At 38.8% G+C, this 17,279-nt stretch overlaps 2 protein-coding genes across 11 annotated transcripts in view; both read left to right on the plus strand.

Moving 5' to 3' along the window:
• The window catches only part of frmd3 (FERM domain containing 3), a 59,435-nt gene extending 53,557 nt beyond the window's left edge, over positions 1-5,878 (plus strand). For all 4 annotated transcript variants that reach the window (XM_039803506.1, XM_039803507.1, XM_039803508.1 and 1 more), the window contains one exon: positions 463-5,878. In XM_039803506.1, the coding sequence (XP_039659440.1) occupies positions 463-943 (481 nt within the window). In that variant the 3' untranslated portion in view covers positions 944-5,878. The remainder of the gene's footprint in view (positions 1-462) is intronic.
• A 303-nt stretch (positions 5,879-6,181) lies between these two features.
• LOC120560723 (F-box/LRR-repeat protein 2-like) lies at positions 6,182-16,469 on the plus strand. 7 transcript variants are annotated; one of them, XM_039803516.1, is made up of 14 exons: positions 6,182-6,269; positions 10,030-10,192; positions 10,585-10,742; positions 11,338-11,372; positions 11,541-11,688; positions 12,069-12,229; positions 12,910-13,064; positions 14,163-14,246; positions 14,484-14,550; positions 14,803-14,925; positions 15,055-15,182; positions 15,462-15,578; positions 15,759-15,866; positions 16,289-16,469. In XM_039803516.1, exons 1-14 carry the CDS (start codon positions 6,263-6,265, stop codon positions 16,383-16,385), a joined length of 1,551 nt encoding a protein of 516 aa, XP_039659450.1. In that variant the 5' UTR covers positions 6,182-6,262; the 3' UTR covers positions 16,386-16,469. The 7 variants fall into 7 exon arrangements, with proteins under 7 accessions (XP_039659450.1, XP_039659445.1, XP_039659446.1 ...); XM_039803511.1 differs by lacking the exon at positions 6,182-6,269 and adding an exon at positions 6,949-8,231; XM_039803512.1 differs by lacking the exons at positions 6,182-6,269; positions 15,759-15,866 and adding an exon at positions 6,949-8,231.
• The last annotated feature ends 810 nt before the right edge of the window (positions 16,470-17,279 follow it).

Here is a 17,279-nt window from a genome sequence, read left to right on the forward strand (position 1 = left end):
GGAGACCAAAACCAGAGCTAAAAGGAGGCTGAATATTGGATTTACATTTGGGAGGTGGCCAAATTGCTCTACTGCTGCTATCAAAGCAAAACACATGCAAATCTATTGTTTTCTCATGGTAGCCTACAGTGCCCCTGGCATGCACTTGTCTTTTACAGCAGCTTTGGCTTTCCTGAGCACATATTTTTGGCGCAAACCTCAGAGTGGCTGCCAGTCCCAGATGTTTGGCCTGACTTGCCTTGCCATTTTTTTATGCTTTCATGTCTGTAGCAACATGTATCTCTGTGATTTGACTCTTTTAAGTTGAAACCTGCCTTTGCTACAACTAAAGAAAAACGTAAGCTCTCCATCACCCTTTGAGAAATATCCCTTTCTTCGTCTTTTAGGTCCTGGTTCATTCTTACATATATTATGTAATAATACGTGTTTTCTTTGAATATATCTCTTCCCTTTCCTCTCCAGCCCTTGTGCCAGCATGCTACCCACCCCAGTGGATGACAGTCAGGGAGGTGTCGACTTGCTTTTCTCCTCTCCGGTCCAAAGCCCCGCCAGGTTGCTGAGGGAGCTCCATGCCGACCCTGACATCCAGGCCCAGCTGGAGGCAGAGAGGGAGCGAGACCGGGCTTATGAACGCACCCGACTGGCTGCAAGAAGTCGAATGGGTGGAGTCCTGACAAGCAGCCTGCTCCGGCTGTCGTCCAATGAGAGAGTCAACGCATGTTTGCTGAGCGTGGCCCGCTTTGTTGCCGTGGTAATGGGCGTCCTGCTTGTCACTGTGCCCACACTGCTGCTACTGCTGGAGTCAGACATTGACGTGTCGTTCCTCCACGAGATCCGCCAGACGCCGGAGTTTGAGCAGTTTCACTACGAGTATTACTGCCCACTCCGGCGCTGGATCCTGTGTAGGATCAGCATGGCCATGGAGAACCTGTGGTCAGACTGAGGAGGGGAAGGAGAGAGTGAGGAGTCACTGCAGGGGGGAATATGCCCAAATGTCTGTCTTAACGTATCATTTAATCTTATATTCAGTCTCAACAACTGGTGAGACAAAAGAAACCAGTCTGCCAATGGGATGAAATTAGTTCACTTGGAGAGCAGGTGCAATGGATCAATGGAGGGCTCACACAATAGCTGTAGGAGGCATTGTTAAAAAGATGCCTGAGATGGAAATACTGTCAGATCTCTTTGTACAACATTATTTTTGATTGAATTAAACTGAAACAAGTAAATTAGTTTCACCTCTTTGGCGGCATAATTTAGTGTCTTGAAGAAAAAAAGAGAGATAAATAAGATTTTAATAATAGGATCCAATCACTTGTTAAGATTGACACTTTTGGCAGGCAGTGATGAACTGAAAAGAAAGAAGACAAGAAACATTGTTAAGTGTTCGAGGAAGAACCTGTGGGGGGGAAACATCATGAAAATAAAAAAAACGAGGGACGTTATGGACAGAGAAAAAGTCACTAAAAGATTCAGAAAAGAAAAAAGTGGTTGGTTTTATTTTAATAGAAGTTTTAAAGGTCTGTTCACTCCTGATGCTGACTAGCTGATGCAATGACTCTTTGGTAAACATCGCAAACCATTCTGATTGGTTCTCGCCCTCAGAGTGGAGCACCTGATTGGTCACAGATTCTGTCAGTCATGACGGAGTTGGTGGAGACAGAAGGAGAAATTATTGATTTGTCACTGAACGCAACAATAGCCACAGTCAGAGGTACATTATATATATTTAAAAACAAGAGAGAAATATTGATAGTAAATACCAATCTTAAATAAGTTGTTTTTAACGTTTTGTACATTTTTATGTGATCCAGATCTTTCAGGAATTTTTCAGTCAGAGGATCTACTTTGAGTTTATTTTGAAATTAAGAGTTTACAAAAGATTACAAAAAAAGCAAATTTATTGAAGTTTATCGGGGTAATGGGTGTTGAGAAATTTAAGATATTTTTTAGGCTACCGTCAGCATTTGTTGACTCGGTAGCACCCTGGGTTTTTCCTACAGAGGCTATAGCACAAATCTTTTACACAGACCACAGATTACAGCTGTTTCAGATTATGTGATGTCATTTTGGAAACAGAAGGGCAGCAGAGGAGAGAAACGTTGGTCTGTTTGTGATGATAAAACTTGTGTTTTGTTGAACTTCTAAATGTCTTCTGAACTAAATGTTAGCTCATTAATTAAGGCTTCTAGTGCATAGTTCAGTGTGTTTTAAAAGAGTTTTAACATAAAACATATAAAGAAATGCTTAAGGAAGAAGAAGTTACTTGTAGGCCTTTGTTTAAAAGTTACTGTGGTAATGGGTAAAACCGTTATTTTGGGTAATTTGTTAATCGATGGTGTGCTACTTTTGGGAGAGCTCTGCATATGTTTCAGAGTGATATGAAGTGATAGGATGGTACACTCAAAATGCCCAAAGGAACAGGTGTGTGTACTCCAACTACACTGCTGCTACGTGACACATGATAGGACAAGTGATGCGTTCAATGGTCTTAATCTCTCATACAGGTCTTTCTCTGGTTAGATGTTGATCAGACCGAACGAACATGGTACAGTAGGAGTACAGTTGCAGGTATTTATCTTCAGCATTTTAGTAACTAATTCAAACTAGAAATGATATGTAGCCATTTCTAAGAATATCTGTGGTAACATCATGTTGAGCATCCTCTGTTTATCATTTAGATGACTACAACTGTTCATATATGACAGTATATTCTCATTTTAATATCAGTGACCAACAAGACAGAGTTATCAGTAATTATATAGATGGGGAAGATGTTTAAAAGGGAGGTTTGAGAAATTTGATTCTTGGTCTAAGTAGATATAAAGCTGTTTTTATGGACATTCTCTGCTCATATGGCTGGGGTTCCCCAAAATGTCTTGAGCTGTGGAGTCAAAGATGAAAAATAACAAGGCTAAAACCAAGAGGCAATGCAAAAACCACATTTGGTACAGAAAAATAGATCAAGGAATTAACTGTAGGTTGTGACTTAATTCTGGGTGTTTATTTGTTGCAAATTGTGTTGGTCTTTGTAATTCAGTATACAGTATGATCTTGTGTACTTGGAATCATCATTTGACTAAAGACTAAATCAGTCTCCTGTAGCTCTGATGAGAAGTCACTTTTGGGAACGTACAGCCATCACCGCGTGATTGTTCATCATACAGACAGTGCCTGTCAGTTACAGTATCGTGCATGGAGATGAGAACAGAGAGCAACAACGATGATCAAATGAATTTTTTTTAAAAAGAAGTTCTGTTCAAAATGTAGGTTGATTTGGATCAACTTCTCAGGAAAGGGCATTAGCAGTTCAAAAAAACAAATACAGTATATGTCTAAAACACCTGCATCTAATCACAGCATACACCATATAGTTTATCCATAAAATTAATACAGTACAATACATGTCTTGCCATTATGCTATTGTAATTATCCAAACACTGTATGTATTTATACCAAGTCTGTAACTAGACATAAATATGGCTGTCTGTGTTGTTGTAGCATCATTTCACTCAATTACATATGCATCCAAAAATATTACCCAAAAAGTCTTTACTGTTGATAGCTGCAGTTTGGCCATAGCTGAACCTCCATACTGCTTTATGGCAGAGCGGACAGTCAGTTGGTATGCTGCTATCAAAGTAGGAGTAGCAACATGGAGTTTAAAGCAGCCAATCTCTCTATCAAAGCTCTCACACATTATTTAGGCTCCTATTAAAAATGTAACTTAATGCTTTAAAGTTAATTTTCAGAAATCACTCTTCATACTCTTCCGCTGCTACAGAGGCCTCTGCAGTGCATCATGAAAGCCCTCTCATTATAATTGATCAAACACTTCGAAACACAAACACTCACATTATCAGCTGTGTTGTCATATATCTCTGTAAACTTTATGCATCAACAAGCTTTATGCATATAGAAAATATGCAGTAACAACAAAAACGTGTTTATTTGGGACAAAGCATTTATTTTCCTACTACAGCACATGCACTGAGTTTCAATGCTGAAACCAAGCGAAGGGCCAAACCACTATGATGATGACGTTTGCATTTAACATCACAGACTCTGAGCTTCACTGTAGTGGATGAAGCTGATCTGTATGCACTGCTAAATGATCACCATCATCTCATTATAACTTACAGAGGGGGATATCATTATGATCATCCTGTCTTGTTCATGTTTAACTGTTGCTCCACTGGTATGCACATGCACCAAAATGCTCAAGCGATTCACTGTAGATTTAAAATAGAAGTTTCTCTGTATAGGCTTCATGTACACAGCTGCACCAACGTAGTTTGTCCCCGGCTTTGGTCCTTTATTTCTGTGCTCAATCCCCCTCTAACTAACCCGGGGTATCTCTCACTCTGACCTCTCAATGCAAATTGCATGCCCTCATCTGTAAATACTGTGTCTATAGTTGTGGCAAAAAAAAAATCTTTCTTTCTTTCCTCTGCGTGTCTTGTCCATATAACGTAATCTAAAATTAAGCCTTGGCTGTCTTGACCATCATAGATGAATGCATGTTCTCTGTGTTTTTACCAAGAGGAAGAAGAGGAAAAAGATAGAGTAATAAATAGAGTCTTTTCTCTAAATCAAAATTAGACATTGGTCATCTGTTTTGTGACCACATCTAAAAGCCAAACTATGTGCTTTGGGCTTCATTTTAACTATTGACTTGACAAGACTGAATACATGTGGTTGCTAATTCTGTTAGCTTCCTTTCAGCTGTTCAAAAAAAAAAAGATTTCTTGATGGCTGCTTGGAAGCAATTATTTTACAATCTCTTAAAGAACAGCTTTAACATTTTTGACTATTTAGCTTCATTGTGCTTTTGCTGTGCGTGTTTAAATCATTAAAGCCAGACGCTAAATACTAACACCATAACCTCATTGCTAACTGAGAATGCTATTAACTGAATCGATTAAATTTAGGAACATTAATTGTTTTTAAGATGTTTAAAAAAAAAACTTACCAAATGAATGGAGACACCTCAAGTCATTGCAAACAACAAAAGGCCTTTCGGTTCTGTGATTAAAAACAGATATTTGGCCCCATATGACATTGTAGCATTTTATTAGTTTGTAGCTCATTCATCAGTTTAGCCTATGGCTTTAAAAGGGAATTTCACCCCTTTGAGATTTAGCTCTTGTTTTGAGCTACTGAATCTGAGTTCCTGTGTTTTACAGCATATAGATGGACCGAGAGTACAGCTTTTGTTTTTGTTGTTCCATAAAACTGTGATTAAACATCATCAAGATCACACACCAGTTGATGTCATATCTGAGGTATTATTACTAAGTTCTTGACATGAGTCAAGTATTTACAAACCTTAAATTTAATTACCTGCCTTTAATTGTCAGTCAAAGTAACACCCAAAATTCAAAGCTGTTTAAACCTAATACACAAATACTGCTTTTAATTTATTTATTTAAGATTTTAAATATTTGAACTCAGGTCTACTATATGCAAAACTATTGGACATCACATGGGATAAGAGAAAAATAATCTGTTGTTCATAGTATTTCAGTGTTGTGTGGGCATGTACAGTAGCAGATCCTCTTGCACGGTCACTTTGTTGTTTTTGATTGTTAGTCAAACTGATTTGTTGTTTTATTGGTTAGTCAAATTGTTTTTGTTGACTTTTTTGTCATTCAGTCTCTTTTAATAAGAAACTCTGGGAGATTTAATTTAAGAAGAATCAGAATTTCTTTTTTTTCTTAAATCTCTAAGTAATGACCCCCTCTCTTCTGGGACAACCAAGCCTTATGAACTTTGTGAAGTGAAAATTTTGAATGTTTGTATGTTATAAAAGAAAACATGGATTGTTTTATATGTTAATACTGCCACAATAAAGCTCCCTAATGAATATATATTGAAATATTGTGCCTATTGCGTGGATTATTTTTTAGTTTGTTGTGGTTAATAAATTAAAGGTTTGGTTTAATCTCTGAAGCATCCAAAAGCATCTCGATCCCTAAATATATGATTATTCTATTTCTTCTATCGTCCTGTCAGCAAACATTGAAGTATGAACCTTAGAAGAAATACAATTTCTCCAAACTTTCTTAAAGTTTTGGCTCCCTCATGTGGTGTGAAAGTGAGATTGCAATTTGTGTTGGTATCTCTATGGTGATGTTTGTGATTTCTGTTTGAAGGAGTGTTCAAACATTTACCATCAACACTAGACTCTAGACATCTAGACATCAGTCTATTCTCTATTGGATGAGAAAATGTGTCAAGTTTAAAACTTCTTCATCCAAAGATGTCAAGTAAGTTCTGCTACACCTACTCTAACAGAGGAATTGTACTGAAATAAATAGAGAGGACACGTTTGAGGTAAGAGTGACTTGTTCTAAGCTGGATCATGCTGTTGTGTAGCTGTTTGTTGTGTAGCTGTTTTTTGTTTTATTGCTTCGACAGACAAATTCACCTCTCAGTCATAGAGACAACAATAGGTGTGTTGCATGATGGTTAGTTTTGGGTAGAGCTTCAAATATAATACATAAATGGTTGTTTTTCAGTGTCGTCAGTGTAAGACATTAGTGTGTACAGTCTTATCATCCATTTCCTGGAAGGAAAACAACACATTTGACAAAACAGCAAATGAATAACAGAAGAAGAATGCATGAAGACTACGTGGCATTATATAGAGAAAGAAAATAACCCTGCTGACTGTATGTCAATGAAGAAATCTGATAAAACATTAGCCACGGATGACTTTTCAAGCAGCAAAGTAACTATGGAGATGCATCCTATCACAAGATCTGGACGTACTGTGTCTGAACTCCTGGAGGACTCTGGGAATTGTAGATGGATCATCAACCAGGAGCTGAACCTTCATCTTCTCAGTGACTCTCTCTTTAGTGAGCAGCAGAAGCTGAGGCATGTGTTGGACTGGGCTCAACGTTTCCTCAGTAGTGGGTCAGAGGTTCACCACGAGTTCTGCAGAGCTGACAGCTTGACATTGGCCGATGAAGAGCGGAGGAATACACAGAAAAAATCACCTGCATATAAGCATTCATCTGCCGCTAAATACTATCATCCTGTCTCCAGTACCGCAGGTGTCAATGAGGTATTTAGAGCTTTTCCTGATGATCCCTGCATCCCCTCCTTTACCCCGGGGTGGAGAGATAAGGAGGACAGAGAAACTCCTGAAAATGGGAAAAGTATGGAGCTACAGGATGTCACTGATAGACAAACTTCCAGCCAAGACAACAACTGCAGAACAAGCGGTCTGTTCATATCCAATCAAAGACCACACACCAGCTTATCAGACAGAAACACAAATCAAACACTTGCATCAGATGGTGCAACATGCTCGGTTAAAGAATCCACATCGTGCTGGAGCAATGTGGAGAGCATGGTGTTTGGCACCGGGAGTAACTTGATACTGAGTTATAAAACAGCTGGAGCTCAGCCAGAAAGAGACATATCAGGACATCAGATGGAGCTCAGAAAAGTAAACGTTGAGGGGAAGGTGGGAACAAAGATGAAAGTTGCGAAAGAGGAACTAGAGGATGCTAGGATGGGCGAAAGGAAAGGAAAGAAAAATGAAGAACCAGAATCTAGTTCAGCTTTTGCATTGTATGCAAAGAATAACATGAGCAACAGTGAGCCAGAGAAGACACAGAAACGAATGAAAAAGACTTCAAACATCAGCTGTCATTTGAAAACACGACCAACTTTGACTGTATATAAGCGATACCAGCTTTGTGTGGATCAATTGCATCACCTCAGAGTAAGACAAAGACAATATACCGAACCGGGATGCTTCATAGATTCCCCTGCAAAAGACAGAAAGACGTCTGAAGAAATTGCACCACAAAATCCTGAGATTGAAAAACGTCTAAATAAGGCAGGAAGCAAAATTGTTACAGCTGCAGAAATCACAAAGGAGAGGAGTTCAGGTGTCATTAATAAAAACCAGGACAGATCTCAATACAATAGAAGTAGGGCAACACTTACTGAACATGGACAGCACAAACATTGTGACAGTTTGACTGTGAAGGAAACACCTGCAGCCAGTAGACCTGTTTGTCAGAGAAACAAAATTACCACCAACACACATTTGAGTCTTAATAGCAACACATGTGGTGCATTAATAAAAGCAACTGCAGGAGTCATAACCTCAATTGATGAGGTTATTAACACGCATATGGAGCAACTGGGGAATTCCCCTGGCAATAATGGTACCATTGTGGAGGAGAATGCTGCACTCACCACTAACCCAGGTATTTAATATCATAATCAAGGCAGACATGTATTCCAATTAGGCATGGTCCGTTATAAGATTCTGACGGTATGATAACCTTCAGGAAAAATATCACGTGTCACGGTATTGCGGTTGCAATTACAGCTTTATCTGTCTATATGTCTGTCCTTGAAGACTCATATAAAACAGCTCATACCTTGGGAACTGTATGACAGAAAAGTTTAGTTGTTTTGAAACCGTGACTTTTTCAAACCACAGTTTACCTTGAAACCGGTAACTGGCCTTTGCCTAATTGGAATATATTTAAAGTTCTCATATTATGCTCATTTTCAGGTTCATAATTGTATTTAGAGGTTGTACCAGAATAGGTTTATGTGGTTTAATTTTCATAAAACATCATATTTTTGTTGTACTGCACATTGCTGCAGCTCCTCTTTTCACCCTGTGTGTTGAGCTCTCTGTTTTAGCTACAGAGTGAGACATCTCACTTCTGTACCATCTTTGTTGGGAGTCGCACATGCGCGGTAAGTACAGCTAGCTAGGCAGTTGCAGAGTATGAGGTCGTGTAGGGTGACCATATTTTGATTTCCAAAGAAGAGGACACTTGGCCCGGCCTCAAGACACAAATTCAGACAGGCTTCTCAGAGGTTAATGAACATGCTTTATTATGCCTCAATGGTGCAAAAAATAACTTCTGTAATAAAATATAATCTGTAACAACCTGTAACAAAATAATAGCTCTCTTTTAAAATAAATAAATAAATAATATGAAATAATGTTCTAAATATGACCTCTTCTGTGTTAGAAGATCCAGCTTCAACAAAATATCTCTTAATACCTTTTCAACGTAATAAGATAAATAATAAAGACACTGAAACATATGTGCCAGCTTTGCACACGGTGCACTCCTCCTCTCCCTTGTCCGGTCCCGACCGGGACGGTTCGTGGGACTTTTTTTGGAGTTCAACTGTGAGTCTTGTTTTATGGTTCTGCGGAGGCTCCATGCAGAGCTATTGCCGTAGCCTACTTAGTGGACTGATGTTTATACTTGTGCTCTGGTGTATGTGCGCGTCGCAGAGCTGCCCACAAAGCAGCTTAATGGTCCCATTAAAAACATTGAAAACCGGACATTTTCATGAATTTATAAAACCCCCCCGGACGCCCCGGACAGTATGTAAAAAGTGGACATGTCCAGGCAAAAGAGGACGTTTGGTCACCCTAAGGTCGTGCCATGCTAGCAGCTAGGCGAGCATTATAACTTGTGTTACAAAGTGACGCACGTTCATCACAGAAGTAAAGGCTGGACTACAATAGAGCTGTTTGGAGCAGTTTGTGAACAATGTTTTCTGTTGGAGATGGTAAGTCCCTTTGGGGTGGACTTTGGGCTTTTTCACTTTGTAAACCTATAACATGCACAAAAAAGACATATAACACAATAAAGGAAAGGGCAAAGCCAAAAAGCATAATATGAGCACTTTAAATGCTGTACCAGGGCCACCCATTACTGTCTGGAGTTGTGGCTCCCAACCTGCGGGTTAGATTTCCTTAAAAAATAAACCTGATTTACAGCACAGGAAAGAAGTCAACACTTCAGACTTTTCTCTCATTGTTTCTTTTACTTCGTCATTCCTCTAAAATCATGTAATGATTCTTTGGTGGAACTATTCACAAATAATTGACGTTACAGTATATGACGAGGCCATTATTAATTTTAAGAGGTCTTATTTTAAGTGGTCTTGAGTGTGCATGAATATACTGCATGTGTTTGTCTGTGTGTGTGTGTGTGTCTTTGTTTGATTTGTCTTTTCTCGATTCAGGTTTGTTTTCAGAGAGAATTGAATGTAATCCAGACGTCAAGGGTTGTCAGAGAAGTGTCAAAGGTCAAAAGACAAAAGCTGGGAGACAAGGAGCCTCACTGAGACTCTGTGAAAAGTCAAGTGTCTCCCTGTCTTGTCCACCCAATAAAGAAATATTGCAAAGGTAACAGATAAGGAGCGAAATATATGTATGAACATCAATTTGAATTTGTTACTGTACCTTCACACTAAAATAAACCATTCAAATGTACCTCAATTCAGCTTATTAAATAACTCCTCATCCTCTTCACCCATTCAGCAATTTCATTTTTCAGTCTTATTGCAAATAATGGATCCACAGTTTGATAACATTCAACAAAACTAAGCTGCACATTAAAACACGGAGTGAATGCACTTCTTGATAGAAAAAATTATTATCTACTCTCAAAATATCAAAATGTTTCCAAAAGGAATTCATGGCTTTGTCACATTAGCTCTACGCACCTGGTGAAATGTTTTCTGAGTGTATCGTGCTTTATTATTGTTTCAAGCTGATCATCCCCCTGTCTCCTGCAGACCTCCGTCATCAGGAGTAAACAAACACACAAAAAGTCACACACCAGAGGACAAAGTGAAACCTACTTCAGCCTGTAGTCATACACACAAATGTCTGCCATCTACAGAGACACACACACATCTTCATGATGACCCCAGACCACCATTACCAGCCTCGGGTGAGTAAAAAATAATTAATTTTAAAAGCCAAAGTCACCAACAAGTCATATGAAGGGCTAGGTTTTCATGGTTTAAACTTGTGGTGTCACACAACACAGATATGTGGAATTATAACATTAATTCCACAAGTTATCGGATGCAGCAGCAAGTCATAAGATAAAGGGGATTTTAGAGTTAAAGAAAGAGTTATGTGTGTGTACTTGTACTTATCATGTTGTGGAGACAAAACTTGTTCTCACATTCTCATTATGCTGACTCATCTCCTGTATTTGGACACACATCAATTCCTCACAATGTAATTTCAGTTTTTTGTTAACGTTAAAAAAAGGTTACGGTTAGGGTAAGATTATATTTCAAACTGTAGCCGTTAATTAACAAAAGTTATAAGTGATGGGAAAAAAAGATGTATGGAGGAAGGGCTATTGAACTAAACTGATTATGTCTTCCATAAAGACTTCCAAAAGTAAATGTTTAGTAACATTCAATAATGATTAATTTCTTTCCAATCTAAGCGAAAAAAACAAAAGTCCTAAGAATTATAACTTTAATAGCCTGATAAAACATCAATATATAATTATTTGTTTGCCTTTACAGGTGCATGTCCATGTAAACAAACTGGCAAATACAGCGTAAGAAATCTTTATTTCTGCACATTGTTTATTATGATGATATATACATGTAATATGATCACATTGCTTTTTTTTTTACAGGATTTGTAATTAAGAGAATGCTTTGACTTTCTGTCAAATATCTGTTTTGTTTGAGTTATCAACTTAATGTGTCATTGTGCCTGTCAGCCAGCAGGTGTCCCTATTTGTGACCTCTGGTTGTCTCTGCCTGATGAGGTGTGGCTGTCCATCCTGTCTCTGCTGCCTCACAGTGATCTGTGCAGAGTGCTGCAGGTCTGCAACCGCCTGCACACACTGGCCACTGATCACTCACTCTGTGAGTCAGCCCGCTGCAATGTAGACACTTAAAACAATATTTGGCTAATGAATGGTGTTAGTGAAGCCTTTTGCTGTTTGGCCTTTTAAGGTTCAGATTAAACATTGGAGTTAATGACATAGGTAAGTGGGATGTCCTGAACTTTTCCAAGTAGGATTTCTAAAGTGTGTCACAACACATGGTGTGTTCTCATGATGTAAGTATTTCCAGTGCCGTGCTGTACTGTACCACTCCCTGGACAAACATACAGTAAGATAAGACCTGCACCATCACATGTTCTCATACCTGTACACACACTGTAGGTCAGAGCCAAAGTTTTGAATCACTAAAACAGGTACATACTACCATATACTGAACATTACATTGTTCTCTGTTTGAAGGGAGAAATCTGAGAATTGAAAACTCCAACCTAACAGACTGGTGGTTACTCTGTGTGGGCAGACGTCATCCTCGCAGTCTGTGTCTGTACAGCTGCAGTGGCCTGTCTCTCACCTCTTGTGGGCTGGAGATGTTTTTCACTCTGTGTAGAAACTTTCTGAAGGTAAAACATAATTGTGGGGTTATTTACAGTCACAAACACTGTAATGGGTGAACATTTGGTGAAAGCTTTTGGATGTCTGCCATCACATGACTTTACAGCGTGGCCCTCAAACTGTAGGATTTGATCCTCCTAATCAATAAGCCACTGTGCTGCCACCTGTGTGTTATGTTAAAAATCCTCCACTTGAAAGCCAAAAAAGGGAATGTTTTGCCAATGAGATTTATTTTACATTTTTCCATTGACACTGTGAATTTATTGACCCCCAGTACAGTACATAAAGTGTACATTAACAGTAAGTCACCATAGCTATATCCTTTTAATTGTGATAGAAATAATAATATTACTAATAACATACTGTACAAACTCCCTTTTTTAGAAATAGAGAAGACTTCTGATTGGTTTGATTAAACCATATTATACTGTCACTGAATTATAGTGACAAAACATTTCACTTGTCACATTTTGAAATGTCTCTCTTATGCAACCTGTTTGAAATATATGTTAAATACTGAGTTGATTTAAATTACCCAATATACAGTATAGTGTTTCAATTCTGTAAAATATATTTGCTTTACCAATGTTTTGCTCTGCTGTAATTTAACTGTAGGGGTGTGCTCTGCTTCTATATTAACTATGTGAAAAGTCCACATTATATCTTTCCTGTCATTTGTTAATTACAGGAACTCAAGGTCACAAGTTGCACTGGTCCTTGTCTCCATGGGGACCAGATGTTGCCTCTGATTGGTCAGCTGTGTCATCATGTGACCAGTGTGGACGTGAGCTGGAGTGGAGCAACAGACACAGGAGTGAAAGCTCTGAGTGACTGCTGCCCAGGGTCAGTTTTTATAAACACACACACACACACACACACACACACACACACACACACACACACACACACACACACACACACACACTACTTTACTTTTACTGCTCATTATGCCTGTTGGCATGTAGGGCAGCAACAACGGATTTCCACTCTTGTCTGTTTTGGGCCAGTGTCTTTATAGAGCCCCAGGTGTGATGTAGGGTCTTTAGCTCTCCTTCCATCGTCCTGCGCCAGGTATTCTTGGGTCGGCCTCTTTTACGTTTGCCATCTGGTGTCCAGTGAAGGACAGCGTGTGATGTTTTCTTGCTCTCTATGTATTACATGTCCAATCCATTTCCATCGCCTTCTCATAATTATGGTAGCCATGTTGTCATGTTTACACTGGCTGAGTAGAAGTTGATTGGAGATGGTGTTGGGCCAGAATATTCTCTTTATTTTATATAGGCTTTTGGTGTGGAAGGTCGACAGTTTGTGGAGATCGCTTTCAGCTGTTCGCCAGCACTCTGAGCCGTATAGCAGGGTAGACAGGACACAGCTCTGGTACAGTCTCAGCTTGGTGTTGGTGCTGTGCTGGGCAGACTTCCAGATGTTGTTTAGTCTCTGTAAGGTGTTTCGGGCCTTGCTGAGTCGGCTTGTGATGTCGTTGCCTGCTACTCAATCATGGTTGACAATGCTGCCCAGGTAAGTAAAATGGTTGGTCATGGGTAGGTTTGTGTCTTCTATTTGTATTTGTGGGGGGTTTGGGATGTTTAGCATCACCAGCTCTGTCTTCTTCTGGTTGATCTTAAGACCAATTTGCTGTGCAAAGTTGTTAAGACGACTGGATTTCTCTTGCATATGATGATGCGTGTGCAAGACCAAAACCACGTCGTCAGCGAAGTCCAGAGCTTCCAGTTGACAGAACAGAGTCCATCTGATGCCCCACACACACACACACACACACACACACACATACATACACACGAGGTCATGTTGTTGTTGTCCAGTAAAAACAACGTATCTCCATATTTGTTGATTTATAGGTTTTCAAATAAACTGAATGTTTAATTGCTTATTTGTGGATGTTTAAGGAAAGTATTAATCCTTCATATATCTTCCCTGTAGGTTGCGGCTAAAATCTGTTGTCCTGAATGGCTGTCATGTCACTGATGACCCACTGATGAAACTCGTCATGAGGCACAAAGAAACGTCAGTATAAGAATGTCTTTATTTACATATTACTGTCAGTGTAGAGCAGAAGATGATTTTGGTTGTGTGGCTATATTTTTCATCTGTCAAAAATGTGTCTTAGTTCATCTCTTGAAGTGGACTTGAGAATTACATTTACATTTTCACCTGCATTTTTTGTGAATAATCCATTTAGATATAATCAGGATGTGTACACGTCTGTTTGTTTTTGTTGGTGTGAGTGTGTTTTCATATCAGTCTGTGCAGATTGGAGGTCTTTGGCTGTCAGTTCCTTACTCCATCCTGTCTACAGACAGTATATGAGGTACTTTATTTTGAAAAGTAAACACTTTATTTCGAAAGGGAAACGCAATTCATCTTATTTTAATCTGCTGAAAATAGCATAAAATAGCATGTCTAAAATATGTCTCAAACATGCTTTAGCATGGGAAAAAGACTCCTATAGCCTTCGTGCTTTTGTCTTTTGTCTCAAGAAATGTAGATTTGAATATTCCACAACATAACAACTCAATATGTTTTTCAGAAGTATGTACAGCTTGTAGTCTCTGTGTTTCAGATGTGTCCTGGCCTTCAGCATCTTAACATCGGACAGGTGCCAAAGGTCAACACACACAGTCTTACAGTGATGACATCACAGCTCAAATGCCTCATTTCACTAAATCTCACTGGACTACATGTGGTAAGTTTGACATTTTTGTGACTTAGAAATTCCAGCTTTTTATGATCAATAAATTCTATCTCAGAATTTTACAGTACAAAGTCACAAAGAGATTTAAATGCTCTCTGCTTTTGCCTTTACTTTAAATAGATTACTGATGCCGCAGTGGACACTTTGCTTCAGAACTGTGTCGAAATTCAGAGTTTGACCTTCAGTTCCTGCCCTGGAGTCACTGACCTGACACTGCACAGCATCCGCAAATACACACCTTGTATCAGGTACAAACTTGAGCCACATGCTTAAGTATTGACTGACATTAATTCCTTTGAGATGTACCCTAACTTTAACATAGTGTTGTCTAACCGTATCCCTAAGAAAAAGAAACTGAAATGTCAGAAGGATTTGTACCAACAGATGTAGTGTGTACTGCAGGTTTTGTGTTAAGTTGTACTCATGTGTGTCCAGTTTTGGTTGGTAGTCTTGACTAATGTGGTCTTAACATCTTGACAGTTAGCAGCAATAGTGTGCATATGTCTGTGTGTGTGTTTGTGTGTCAGATCTCTGGACGTGAGTGGCTGTAAGGCAGTAACAGATGCAGGAGTTCAATCTCTATCTCTGGGATGTAGAAGACTTCAGCAACTAGATCTCAGCTCCACTGGCACAGGAAACAGAGGGTACAACACATGTCACACAACAAACTGAGCTGTATAATTCTTTGTGTTGTGACTGTGTTTTTTGACCATTTAAGCTGTGAGTAACCTTGTTGCCACATCCCCAGATATCATCGATGAAACTGATGAGTAACATGTTAATGTAACTTACAGAAATGTTTTTTGTGTGCACGTGTGACACAGGGTTACTCTGCTGGCAAATTACTGCAGCAGATACCTCCGTACTGTCAAACTCAGTTTCTGCCACATCACCTTAGAGAATATACTGAAGCTCTGCAGATGCTGCAAGAGGTAAACAAATAAGATAGATTAATTTGCATTTAATCAGATTGCCAAACAGATATATAACTGTATGGATACCCTGTATCTGCCTTATTATTACAATATTTCTTCAGGACGTTCATAAGATATAATAATTACCAAAAATTCAACAAAAGGCCCTTTCTCTTTGTTATGATGAGCAGAGCATGAAATCCATCTGAGTGGTGATCAAAGTAAAGCATAGTGTACACCATGAATACAGTGACCAACTGTTTGGTGTGCTGTCTTTTTTATCAGCTGCTAGTGGTGTAATTATGGGAGTTATAATCCAGAATTACCAACACCAAACATCTAACCGTGTGATACATTTTTGTCTATAGCTAGAAAACCTAAAAAAGCACTGTGACATATTAGCACACTTATTTGCTATTTCCGTGTTTCTCTCTCTTTAGGTTGAAGGTGCTGCATCTCTACGGCTGTGCCCATCTCCCCGCTGAGAGAGAGATCCGAGAGGTTAATGCTACTGTTAAAGTTTACCCTCTGTCCTGACTCACACACAAACATCTGCACATAACTGGACAGATACACACAACATATTGAAGTGCAAAATGTAACTATGAGTAAAAGTATGCAATAAAGATCCAATGTCATAACAATAACTGCATTTATTCCTTTAATATTACAGAAATGGGCTATATGAGGCCTACTGGGTCTCAAGGAGGATTATGACTTATGTTAAGAGATGAATAATGCACATTTGAATGTATCTGTATGTGTTTGACTGTGTCTGTTTGGATATGGATGTATCCCTCCCATCCAGATGCTCCATTACCTCCATTCCCTTTTACTGCAAGATTGCTCCTCTAAAACAAGAAAAGATGCAGTTTAACATGCTGGCTTGCTCTCTGCTACATTCAAGATGCATGCAAGCATCACTCATAGCAACCCCCTAGAAAATTATGTTCCCATACAACTAAACTGCAATTTCATTTACATTATTAAGAAAAGGAGGAAGCTGAGAACCGTCGTCTATCTTCATATACAGTCTATGGTTTCAATACACCCTTGTAAAAACACACACGGTCACAGTTTTTAACATGTGGTTAATGCTGAGTATTGAAACAAAACTACTTGGTTAGGTTGAGGAAAAGATTTGGTTTGGGTTCAAATAAGCAGCCTATGTTTGTTACATAACTTAACTTATAATCGTAAATGAAGTATGTTACGTAGGCTATGGGATCTAAATGATGTTACATAAATACATTTACATGAATTAAAATATGTCAACGTTGAATTTTGGTTTCACACGGGACATGTACAGCAGTCTCCTAGGTGAAAGGCCTGTGTTAGTTTGACTCAGAAACATATTTGTGATACATGAAAAACAAACGTAATCCATAAAAGTATGTTTCCCTCAAAACGTAATTGAGAATGAATATTGAG

The sequence above is a fragment of the Perca fluviatilis genome, chromosome 6 (genome assembly GCF_010015445.1).
Source record: "Perca fluviatilis chromosome 6, GENO_Pfluv_1.0, whole genome shotgun sequence".
NCBI lineage: Eukaryota > Metazoa > Chordata > Actinopteri > Perciformes > Percidae > Perca > Perca fluviatilis.

What these genes read in the sequence shown, in the direction of transcription:
- LOC120560723 (XM_039803511.1), top strand. Translation starts at nt 7,169, where the DNA reads ATGGAGCTACAGGATGTCACTGATAGACAAACTTCCAGCCAAGACAAC. An exon ending in AATAAAGAAATATTGCAAAG is followed by an intron (nt 10,193 to 10,584) that starts GTAACAGATAAG and finishes TGTCTCCTGCAG; the next exon opens with ACCTCCGTCATCAGGAGTAA. An exon ending in GGCCACTGATCACTCACTCT is followed by an intron (nt 11,689 to 12,068) that starts GTGAGTCAGCCC and finishes CTCTGTTTGAAG; the next exon opens with GGAGAAATCTGAGAATTGAA.